Here is a 13,168-nt window from a genome sequence, read left to right on the forward strand (position 1 = left end):
GCATGAACTCGTCCCTTAGGATTAAGATGAAGCCAAAATTGACCAAAGTACATATAGCACTATTTATTTTTTTAGAAAAGTGGCTGAAAAGTTAACATGCTTTTCAAATTGTAAGGACTGTCTCCCTACTCGATAACTGATTTTATTTATAATAAGAAAAACGAAGAATTTCCCCAAAAAGGCATCATACACTGTTGAAACAATCTTGACGAGAGGAATCGAAATATGCAAAGAAAATGTAGTCAAGCACTATAAAATTTGAAAAAATTGAATTTTTACTTTAGCAAAGTCCTTATTTTGATTATTGCAAATTGTAGAACAAATTATTATATTTATCAATCAAAACTTATTGCATCCAGCAATTCAAATAATTTTCAATTATTGCCTTGTATCAATAAATAAACTGAATATGTACTGAAAGTCCTTCATTGCTCAGTATATTATTATTTTTTTCGACTTGAAAATGGAAACCACATACTTGAGCCGACACAAAAATATCAGTTCTCGTTGACATGGGAAATGGAAGTGGATAAATTCCAGGGAGTTGTCCCAGATCCGGATGAATTAGGCAGCAAATGGGAAATGGACAACCAGATATTCACAAATGGATCAGTCGTTCTCAGTGGCGCATTTATACGTGTACACAGTAGCGGACGTGTGTGCATTTTGTGTAGCGCGCAGTGTGTGTAGAGCAGCCGGTTGATGGTGCTTTACTGCATATTAAGTGTCCCTCGAGTGTCATACTGGCTCTCTTTCGCTAATGGCTTTATCCGGCCGCCACCGACCAGAAACAAAAGCCGGGCAACGCGTGCATGCACGTGCCCAATGTGCCAGTTTGCGCACCCATGCCGTAAATAAGAGGGCTTCATCTCGCAGGCTGGATGCCAATAATTTTGTCAGCAGAGCCGTGTAGCTGGACCAGATTTTTTATTCCAAACTTGCTTTAATTTTAAGATCCAGTGAGGGATAAATATTTAAATAATTTAAGTAATTTTCCTCCACAACATGCATGGACTATGGAGATATAGACATACTTTAATGTGGAGTAACAAAAAATATTAATTGAAACTCGAGGAAAAATACAAATTTTTAACTTCTCTCAAGCAGTGTGTCGTTAAGTCCATTACAAACCCACAAATCACTTCTCGGCAAAAGCGATTGAGAGCAAGTGACGAGAGCTGTAATAGAATTAATTGCCGTTTCGCCTAATGCAGTTTACGGCTCAGGCAGAGCAGACAAAAGCCAGCTCAAATATACAGGAGGATCAATGTCGGAATGATTTGCACTGCAGAATCGCTGATTGAACCGCCCGCGCACCACGCTCGCTTTTATTAATCACGGCCGAGCAGAGACGAATGGATTGAATTGGTTCATCGTTGCTTGATTGATGCGTGTTTTGCCGCCTTTGTTTCGCTTTATCAGACGAACGTGCGTGTGTTAGCGTTGGCCTCTTGCTAGCTTCATTCACGCACTTACCAGACGGATTAAACGATTTTCGAACGCTATCATAAACGTATAGCCTTTGAATATTCTACATCCACACCACATATAGTTAAATCATCAGGTTTCAATAAATTCATTTAAAATTTTGACTTGGTCAAAGCGTTCTGTCATATAAGCGTGGTTCACACAGGAAAATTTGAAAAGAGGAAGCGTGGCATGTGTAACATAGCACCGGGAAAAGGTAAAATTTAACGTTTTAATGAGATTTTCATGCAAATTCCTGATTAAATCATTCATGCACTGGTTTTGCAGAAATAATTTGTTTTCAAAATGTGTCGCAATGCATGATTCATGTTCATTTAATGGTAATCATCACAGCAACAGGAAAAAATAATCAATAGTCAGTTTTGCACATCTAGTCATGAGTCGAGAAATGTTTGTAAAATAATATGACTTTTTTGGAGAAATAAAAACGAATTGAATTGAGTCATCTTCACCTTCATCCACGCTAAATTATATATGACTTATTCAAATTCAAAACATTGTTTTACAAAATCCTGAAATTAAGAATAGATTCTGACTCTAGGTATTATTTATAAAACAATTCGAATGTATCTTCAATATAAGGTCGGATATCATTAACTAGAATTAAATAATATTTTTTTGTTTTGGAAAGTTTTCTCAGACATTCCTAAAATTTACGCTCATTTATTGATTTTTAAAAGAATTAAGCCATTTAAAAAAATAAGACGTTGTTGGTTGCTGACACTGTTTAATCATGCTCATTGGACGTGGCGATTAAAATTTAAAAACTGTAGACCATCTAAAATTCACAGTTTAGATATGAGGGTTTCGTTATAATCAACGTGGTTTTAGAACGAATTCATTTCGGTCGAGCAGAGCGGAGCAGAGGCTGTTTCTGGCAAAGGCTTGCGCAGGAGAGACAGAGAAAACGCATTTCCATCTCATTTTTCACGTTTGGACTAACGAAACGAGCGAGTTTTGAACCGGCCCTTTCCTAAATGGAAAAATCATTCCAGCAGCTAAAATTAGTTTTCGGTCGGCCGCATCGCAGTCTGTTTACCCGCGGCCGCCCGCCAGCATGCTTCGGCTCTCTGGAAACACACAGACGCATATTCAAAAATGGAATATATCAAGTGAGAGATATGAGGAGGTTTATCAGCGCGGTGCGGCTCGATCGAGCCGGATCTTTGCTGAGGCCAATATAATAAATCCCGGCAGGCCAGAAAGCAATGGGGCGCACATGATGAATGAAGCCGAAACACCCTCGAATTATTGCCTGCAGGGCCGAGCAGTGGCTCACTCAAAAACGTATATATCCATTTCTAATTTGTGCGTCAAGCTGGTGGAGCTTGTTTATTCCACGCCTTGATTCCATTTGCCGGTGAAACGCACGCATCAACGCATGATCATGTTAGTTCAGGCTGCCTTCTTTCGACATTAATATTCGACGAGCTCACATAGTTAACGATTATTACCATAACGCCACGTCTAGTTGAGCAGAAGGAAAATTTAAAAAAAATCAACCTTATTTGTTTGATTGACATTCGTTCTCAAAACATTAAAAATGAGCGTGAGTCGTCCAGTTTTTTCTCTGATATTTTAAATGTCTTAATAATTTAAAGTTGCCTTTGGAAACCTTGTAAAGCAATAAAGATTAGACAAAAAATTATAAATTAAAAAAGATGAAAAAACAAACAAGGCGCAAGAAACATTGGAGATTCAAAATTTTTTCTCTCTCAATGATGTTGTTTATGCCTTGTTGCGGGTAAATTTTGAATAACAATGCTAAGCTCTAAACATCTTATTAATTTATTTTGATTTTTTACTTTACATATATTCAGGTAACCCCAAATAAAGTCAATAAAATGTGAGTATTCTAATATTTTATTTAGTTATCTGGCATTTTCGTATTCTTTAACAATTTTACTTAATTTTATACTGTTTCAAAAAATTGCGAACAAAAGTAATTAATTGAAACATTTGGAAAAGGGAGCACAATGAAAATACTCCCCCCCTGAGAACAGCATACCGTTAAACAAAGTTCAATAAAGTAAGTAATTTTCGACTCACGTTTAACTTCCGTTGATCAAGTGCAAAGGGGATAGAATATCAACGGTGTTAGTTTCAATAACTAGAACTAGATCCCCCGTGCGTCAACGAGAGCGTAGAAAATGTGAAATGCAGCACTCTCGCGCGAGGCACAAATTAACAAAGTTTAATTACGCTCTCAGCTCGTAAAAAATGGAGAAGCGTTTTCCGAGTGAGCAGTAATCTTGGCTGCGAGGATTTACGAGCGTAAATTATGCACTCGTTTAAGAGAATAGATCAACATCATTATCTTTGAGAGAGAACTTTATTCAGCGGCACCTGAGTCTCAGCTCTGCCCGTCGTAATGAGCAGCACATTCATACATAATAGTAGTTCTTCCCCTGCCCACATTACGTTTCCAGTCGCGACGGTTATTACAGCACCTTGCACTGCTTGCGCTGAATTTATAAAATATGACCCACTTTATAAGCGTTTGAAGGTGCAGTCGTCGCGCGCGCGACACCAGATTCTGATACGAAAGCACCCCCAAGGGAGTGGGTGGAACTGGGGTGAAATTTCCAGTCTGAGGTTTGCGTTGAATGCAAAATATTTTGCCACTGAATGTGGTACACAAGACTTATTGAACTTAATCCTTGCAATAGCACCAATGATAAATGGTAAATATTTTGCCCTAACTTCTATTGCTGTGCTACCAACACTGTAGATGATTACAATGAACAGCAAACACAGAAATTAAAAAATGGCTTGTCGTCTATATTTCTATAACCATTTTACGAGGACTGGATTTGTACAAAAATTAATTATTTAATAGAAAAATGATTAAAATTGTAGATGTTTAACCATTTTAGGTCCAATGTCTGATGTGGCAAAGGTGATTTTAGTTGGGTGACTCGAAAGCTCAAAAAGCTAAACGGGCTGGGAGGCGCCACTTGCTGGTATATAATATAGGGACAAATGTCTGGCGTTTCAATATAAGATCGGGATGCGGGGAGGCGAAAAGATGGCTCCTCTGCGGCCATTCGGGTCCCATGTTATGCGCTTGGTGGTGTTATTAGAACCCGGTGAGCTCATAGCCCACGGATTGTGCTGAGTGAGCAAAGGTCCAAAAAAGTAAAATGTCACGCTTCTAATGGCTCATTGTGTATATTTGCTCGTGAAGGAAACGAGTTTGAGGCTGCCTTTTTAGTGCGATTTTTTATCAAAGCAAATTGAACCTGTCCGGCGTTAATCAACATTGACAGCGTTCCTGCTAACGAGGCGAGACGAGACGCTGGAAATAAGAGAGCATAAATGGCGAGGCAATGAGTCGTGCGGCGAATGCTGAAAAGTGAAAAGACGGACAGACGTGCGTGCGCGAGTGCAAAAGAACAATACACGCTTGCTTGCTGCTGATGTGAGCAGTGAGCGAAATGACGCGAGGCACGTACCGCAATACATCAACATGAATTTCGCTAACCTGCCGCACTAAATCATGCCGCTTTTTGCCTGCACTCTGCGCAGACTGACAAAATAAAACACTGGCATAGAGCGCTCCGGCCGAAGGGACCGCGACGGCAAAGGGAAAGAAATGGCAGCTACTTTCTGTCTCACCGAGCAGTACTTCATCAATCTTCGCCTCTAGTATGTGGATTCAAAAATTTCTATATATACCTTGTGTATCCCTTCTAGAGTGGTATTTTATGTGGCAAAAGTTTTAAACCTTTATGAATATTCATGCTTGTAGGAAAGTGATCTTCTTTTTTCTTTTTGTTTGAAATTTCTGATTATTTGTGGATTTATTAAAATTGTTCAAATTATTTCGAAAGTTTGCAACATGCTTTTATCCAAAAATAATAAATAACAGAGGCGTTCAAAATTTGACATTGGTGGCTTCACATTATAATATTTTTATGACGGTTCAAGTAAATTTATTTTTACAATTTAATGGTAAAATGAAAATAGCATAAAACGCAAATAGTATGTTTTTGCAAACTAAAAATTGGAGCAACTTTCAAAACTAATTCTAATGTGTTGCATTCTAGATTTTATTATCCAGAGACTGATTAATGGCTAAAAACTTGTTTATTTTTAGTCTCTAAAATTGACCGAAGAGGTAATTGTTCCACACACACAGCGCAAGAAGTATGAAAATCCTCCTTCTGTTTTTTCTCTGGAGCACAATTCATAATTCGCAGCTCGTAAAGCGCTGCTTAACCAGCCTCTTAACTTTTTATAAAGTGCTCCGTGATGGAATTAATTATTAGGCCATGCAAAACACGCGCGCGTTTGCGGCAGAAGTGTATAAAAGTTGGCCGCTGCGCGTGTTTAAGTGAGACTTTTCTCGAGTATGAAACTAACATTCCACTTGATGAATTCGCTGGTGCTCGTCGGCAGAAAAAGTAGTTAAGAGCAAAAATCCTCTACCCGAAAGCTTTATGAATCCGGCCGGCACTTTGCTCTGCCGGCGGACAAGCTGTTACTTTCAGCAGCTTTACATGTTAATTAGGTACACAATATTTTCACGCCGAGAAGAAAGGGAACGAGGGTCCAAAGGAAAAACAAACAGGTGCAAGCAGCTTTTTAATTTCGAATGCCGACCCGGCAGGTAGCGCGAGATTGGCTTTTTACGCGCGCCCGAATGCAATTTCCATTTTTAATCACTCGCGCATCTCAAAAAACTTTTGTGAGCGTGTGCCGACAGGGCGAGACGACGTAATTGTAATTAAAAAGTTGGTCCGCTCGAGTGGCGCGGCGGTGGTGGCAGCAACATCCCCGCCGCCACCGCTCGTGTCTGCAGCAGAATGGCACGCCCGCACACGATAATAAGTGTATAGGGTTGGGAATTTAAGACGGAACGACTATTTTTGTGTGTGCTATTTTAAATTTGGCACAAATTTAGTGAATACAGCAATTTTAATACTTAAATTTCAGACAAACTTAAATCGTCTGAATCACATTTGAACTCACCTCAAAACCTTTAAAATACGCTCGAAATCGTTGTCTCTTCAGTACCATTGCTAAATTTTCTTTCTGAAATATATTTTTAGATGATTTTGGTTTAAATGGCACTTGTAAATTGGTAACATAGGAAAATTTAATTAACCATTAATTTTAAACCACTTTGGTTGCTTCTAAAATTTTGTGAAAAACTTTTTTAAGTAAATTTACAATCTTCACTAACTAAATATCTGTCGCGGATTTCCACGATGATATCGGCACTCTTCTCGAAATTCATACAAATTAACGCTGGTATTTTACATATTTTACATAAGAGTCCTATTTAACGAAAGAATAATTAATTGGCAACAACCAATTCTTTTTTGTAAGAAAAACTATCTGAAATATGGTCTAATACCGTCTAAATTTGCTCCAAGACTGACTAAATGACCCTTTTAAAGGATCTAAAAACCGTCTGAAAATCCCAACCCTATTAATAAGGGACTGCATTCTGCTCCGTGTGCTGTTCACTGGATGAGCACCAACGAACGACTTCAATCCTTTCTGCTTCTCTGCTATCTTTGTATCTGGCGGCGACTGGTGTGCCTGCTGCATTTGATTAAATGAACCGGCTCAATTAGCCTCCGCAGTTCACTGGCTGGCGTTTCCTTTGCCCTCTGCTACAGCACTCATCATTCCGGCTAATAACATCACAGCCGGCACACAAAGCATCATCTGATGTATTGTTTATTGCACCAACCGACCGGCAGCAGACGAGGTCGCGGGCGGTGATGTGCCGCTGGCGATGATGTTTACGCCATTCTGCCGGCATGACTGTGTAAACCACACTAATTAGCGACTGATTGCCAAACTAATGCTCGTTACCATCACAGTTTGAAAAATATTTTATCTGTAGTAACTATTATTCTTGAAAATTAAAAGGGATAATTATGTGCACAAGTGGAAAAGGTTCAAGTTTGATAGAATCCAATTTTTCGGATGGTAAAAAAATGTAATGAGCGTACGGAAAATTATCATAAGTTCAGACAAAATGAATAAACTAAACGAGCATACCATGATTCTAAAAGTATTAAACAAATTAATTTACTGTCGGAATATTTACAGATAATTTAGTCCAATTTTGGAACACTCCAGCATCTTTATTACCGCACTTTGCGACACGTGCTGCGCTTCCTTTTATAATTTTCCGGGGAACGACGCCCCTATTTCAAAATTTCTGTGAGTTGCGCCCTCTCCGATTTTTTATGCATTAAAATTATGCATAAAATCGAATATTTTATATGCATTAAGACTCCATTTAAGAATGGCCATGATAATTAAATAGAAAAACTTATTATTTTAGCATATGCCCGAGGATTTTGAAAATTTTGAAAATTCAAACAGCTATATATCTGGGATTACCAGACATTTATGCTAAAGATCCTTGACAAATAAACTGTTACTGTCCCGAAGTCCTTCAATTTAAAAATGTAATCAATCAGTTTAAAGTAACTATTATATGACAATACTAAAACAGGAGAACGCCTCTGCTTCTAGGTAATAGTCACATTGTGCTGAGTGATCTCATTCTGTACTGCTGTAAAATTATATTGGCTTTTCTCTCCGAGCTCTGCATTTTACTGCTCCCGGAATTTACTGATATCAATCGAATCGAAATTGATTATCCTCTCTGCTCTCTATAGTGTCTGGTGCGCGCCGGGCACTCGAAATTTTACTGCTAGGAATTCGGAGAGGCACTAATAGAAAGTTAAACACGCACCGTAGTACCGCTGAAAATTCGCTTCGCCCCGCCAATAAAATAGAATAATTCGTGATCGCCATAAAATCGCTCGGCCATTTGCGTGATTACGTTAGCCTGGAGCAAATTTACAGCTGATGTCACCATAGCGGCAGCATTTTTGAGCGAATCTCCGCTGTTTAATTTGCATTTCTGCAAAAAGAAACATCCAAGAAGAGAGGATGGCTGTAAAAGGGATTGTGTTAATTTTCATCCGCAACTCGTTCTCCCTCTCCGTGGGGCAATTGGGCAGACTATCAAGCAGAAATTACTTTTCAGCCCATTAGAGTGGGTGAAAGCTCCGGGCAGGTGCTTAATTCGAACGGCCGCGACTTAATTTGTGCAAATCGCGATCTGCGGCAGATGAAGATCAGATGTGTAATCCGACCGACGCCACTGACGAGCGGGCATTTGGCCTCGAATCGTTCCTCCGGGGTGCTGTGGCTAAATTATTCCAACTTGCGTTTTTACCAGCACGCACACACACACGGCGCTCCCTGCAGGGGCGGCTTGCAAATATGGAAAGCATTAACCTCAGAGGCGGTGGCGGCGGTTTTTGTGGCCCTTTTTGCTTTTAGACTTACCGCACGCGCCTCGCTCGCGTTATCAAACGGCCTCTGTATGTGAACTCGTTTTTTCGCGTCCTGTGCTCTGCATACCTGCTGGCTATGACGTGTCCGCGTTTGATGCTTTTGCGAACGACACTTTTCATAGGTCGCTGCTGGGCTAAATGAAACGCGTGTGAATGCGAAACGGCACGTCTTTCACATTTGAACATTGAATTAGCTCTGGTCTGGATAAGAGTCCCCGTTAAAAATTCTCATCAAGAAATATTTGAATGATTGCAAAGGAATGAATTCGTTTAGAGTTTGTCGGGAAAATGTATTTCTTTGCCGAAGTGTTTAATGGTTTCCTATTTAAAAAAATTATTGGGCTCAGGATATTAAAATTTATTTTATTTTATAGTAGCCCTGGACTTTCTGATTTACCTGAGGGTCGAATAAGGCGGTTAAGCATGCGAATCACTAAAATATGAATTAGAAAACTTTGTTATTTGAAATCAGTGAGTTAAATAAATTGAAATTATGTACTTTATTTATTTCTGTTTCCATTTTTTCAGCCAGTGAAAAATTGTTGATCATGAAGTGATAAAAACTTATTTATATTCACTGAAACATCCCCAGTCAGTGCAGACTCAATCGCATTCCAACAAATTTATATATACGTTACTGGCAGTCGATCGGCGATAAAAATTTATATGTGGGACCGTGCTGGCAAGCGAAGGTCAACGTTATTTTCCTTTTGCCCAAATCAGTGTTGCGAGACGGGTTGTTATCCGGGCAGGGAGAAGGAGTAGTTGTGTCGCGCGTGGTGCCGGAAAGAGAATTCGGCGTTATTCCCTTTAAGCCCAATTGAAACGAGCCCGGGGTTAGTACCGGGGCTAAGAAATAAAAAGCGGCAGCAACGTCGGACGATCGGTCGTGATTGGAATTGTGTGCGCGATCGCGCACGCTGGTAATTGGACTCAAGGTTTATGGTGATGGGAAAGGGGTGAGAAATAGGCCGAGCAGCGAGAGAGAGAGAGAGAGAGAGAGAGAGAGAGAGAGAGAGAGAGAGAGAGAGAGAGAGAGAGAGAGAGAGAGAGAGCGAGTGTCCCACTAAGCCCCCGGGATCAACACGGGGACTTGGCAAACATCATTCCAGTCACGACGGCCAGCATGCTGTGCTGTTGCCGCGCCCGCCGATATTGTGCACGCAACGCATGCGGCACAAAAACAAGAAACTTGACGCTCCTACATATATATAACTACACCCTTATACGCGCGTCACCTGTAATTCGAATTATTGCCACCTTGAAGAAGTGGTATTATCATTTTTATATTTTAAATTTAACCCTGCTTTTGACTGAGTGAAATATCTTTGTCTAGAACTTTGCGTTTAGCTTTGTAATTTTTTATACTAAATGACCTGTTAGTGCTACGAAATATTCTTCAAAATGAACTCGAATTTTGTTATTTCGGTTATTTCAAGCAATTTAAAACCACTATATAATTTCGTGATTTATCTTTTCACCGAAATGTTTATTTTTTGCATAGTTCTACGAAATCTAAATTGTTCTTACGATTTCATCACAATAAATCATAACATTAAATTTGATCTAGACAAAATTGTCCCTCTAATAAATTTGAGCAGTCATTATTTAACAAAAAAATTCATTAATTTTTAACACGTTTTTTATATGGGTAAAACCAACATCCATGCAACCACTTTTAATCTAAGAAAAGGAGTCCTAATAAAACGAAAACTTTCAGAAGGATAAACGTTCATCTAAGTTTCAGGATTTTTTTGGAATTCGTCTAGTTGTCAAACAAATGTATTTTTTCAATGCAACCATCTCAGTTGTATTCAGAAATCTTGAAAATATCAAAAATGAATTTTGAGCTAAGATCGAAGCGATAGAAACTTGCTTGATTTATAATTAAGTTCAAAATGTTTATAAAACTCTAAAATTTAGCTGAATTTTGTGGAGAATTATTGATTTTTTGTCTGACTTAAATTAAAAGTCTTTCTAACTTACAAGAACAATTGTCACTCTCAAAATATAGCTAAAAAAATCAATATATTATTTTACAAAAAAATTGCTTCAAAGTAAACTAAAACGAACCATAAAATTGAAATAAAACTCTAGAAATTTTTTAATTGAACGGAGATCGTTCTGAATAAATGAGCCGCTACTTTATCGCTGGAAAAATGGAATAAGGCAACAGCTGCAATATTGAATGACTTCAGGAACGGACTGCGGTGACATGAAAATTCATTGATGTCATTTACGTATGCTTTTACAAATTAAATAGTCTTTTTAAATGGTTTATTCCGAGCTGCCGACTGCAAGCGCTTTGAACTACTGTCAATGGCAACAGGGAACGCGAATATTCTCTTTACCCGTAGAATCAGTCCGGGTCTGAAGCCATTGCACGTCTAGATTTTTCCTCTGTATAATTGACTTTGGGCGTTCGCGGCAACGATGAATTGAATTTCATCGGCGCAATAGACAGTTTAATTAAAAAGCAGCGAATTGGCATCATATGGCGCGCACTAGCTGCTCTCTTCCAACTTTTATTGCCACATGCGCGCAGCATTATGAATTTTTCCATCACGCGGCTCGAGGTGTTGGCCGGCTGGCTTTTTTATTCATTTCCTCTTTGCCAGCCGTAGCAGCTAGTGAATGCATAATTTATAACCCAAATTAATGGCACCCTGCGCGCTGCTATACATACACTACAACCGAATCGTGCACTGCTTGCTGCTGGTGGAAAGAGAAAGACAGACTCGGCGCCGATTTACAATTTTTCGTATGCGCTCGACGCCCCGAAATTATTCCATCTGCCTATTTTACCAGTCTACTCTGTCTGCTAAATATTCATCCGCGCAAAATTAAAATGCCTCTCGTTCTGAATACATTTCAAAGGCTTTCGCAACGTGTTTTCTCTAGAAAAACTTTTCGACTCTCTCACTCTTTCGCAGCGGAAAGAAATAACTTTTCAAATCCAATCCATCCGAGTTTGCCTTTTTGCATGTTGTAACAACGAATCAAATTCAAACTTCCAGACCAACAAAAATCTCTGTATGCCTTTGAGATTCAGCGACTAATAAATTTCAAGCTCTGCACTGATTCAATTTCGCTAGATTTTGTCAAAGAGTTTCCTGCTCATGCCGAGTTCCAAATTAGCTTCGCAATTCGCTGAAATGTGCGTTTCTGTGTTTCAGTTCCGACGACCAACGTGCAAGGGGTGCTCGGCCGACGGGGCGCGCTGCCCTGTGATATAGAACCTCCGAAGCAGTCTGACATTGTGCACATGGTGCTCTGGTTCAAAGCGGCCGACGGTGGAGAGCCTTTGTACAGGTGAGTGGTGTGCCGCTGACGCGCGAATTTCCCACAACTCTGCGAAAACACGGTTAGGCTGCGCGCTGCGTGCCAATTAACGCGAAAATCACGTTGCACGAGCACGGACCAAGTGTCATTCAAACGCTTAATTCATTTTTTGCAACTCTTGTGCTGACGGACCATCTTCTCACATCGCCAAAGTTTGTTAAGGGACGTGAAAAAATTATTCGAAAGCTTTCCTCAAGGCTCATAAGTGTAAGTTCAAACATCACGTTTGATACTGTAGGAGCCACCTTTCCCCCTTTTATCACCTGTATAAATTAAAATTTTGCGCGTTACAATACATAATATAATAGTTACAAATAATTATCTTTAATTTTGCTTCACATTCAAACTCATTTTTAGAAATTATGATACTCTTCTCTGCTATCCAACTGTGGAATGCAAAAAATATAAGGAACGGAGGATGAGGGGTCGACAACCAAAGACTTAATCTCCTTGAAGGAGATAAAAATATTCATATGGTATTTGATTTTTATCCAGAAAAACTCATTTTTGTCCCACATATTCGTGGTTGGTGAAATGTTGCCGAGCTGAACGAGGAGAGTTCAACGGTGCCTGAATTTTATGCTAGTACCAATCTGAACCGTTTAGAAAATGTATCCTAAATTTAAGTGCCTGTTAAACAGGTAAAATGGATTGAGTGGTTTTGATGGTCTAAATTCAGAGAAATAATTTTTTTTTTTCAATTTACTTCATTACCTCATGCAATCAAGAGGATAGATGTAAGCAATTTAAAAGCGATATAATTCACTATATGCGCACGAAGCCGCCAAAAAGTGGTATACCACTGGTTACTTACGATTTTAAGGAAGTATTCCACTGCGATTTCAGATTCAATGCTACTGGTGAAAATTCTGCACAAAAAATAATTTCTTATATGTTCTGAAAATACGAAAATAGAAATCAGCACAGCTTATTGCCGTAGATATGTCATTAAAGATAATAATTATTTTTACGTTTCACCTGCGATTGGCATTATAACTGATTTT

General features: G+C 39.1%; 2 protein-coding genes across 5 annotated transcripts in view; both read left to right on the forward strand.

Moving 5' to 3' along the window:
- The window catches only part of LOC135938826 (B-cell receptor CD22-like), a 185,942-nt gene that overhangs the window by 110,561 nt on the left and 62,213 nt on the right, over positions 1–13,168 (forward strand). For all 4 annotated transcript variants that reach the window (XM_065482772.1, XM_065482773.1, XM_065482775.1 and 1 more), the window contains exon 2: positions 11,999–12,134. In XM_065482772.1, coding sequence (XP_065338844.1) covers positions 11,999–12,134 — 136 coding nt within the window. The remainder of the gene's footprint in view (positions 1–11,998; positions 12,135–13,168) is intronic.
- The window catches only part of RpLP0 (ribosomal protein LP0), a 180,487-nt gene that overhangs the window by 72,402 nt on the left and 94,917 nt on the right, over positions 1–13,168 (forward strand). The window lies entirely within an intron of this gene.

This window comes from Cloeon dipterum, chromosome 3 (assembly GCF_949628265.1).
Source record: "Cloeon dipterum chromosome 3, ieCloDipt1.1, whole genome shotgun sequence".
Classification (NCBI taxonomy): domain Eukaryota; kingdom Metazoa; phylum Arthropoda; class Insecta; order Ephemeroptera; family Baetidae; genus Cloeon; species Cloeon dipterum.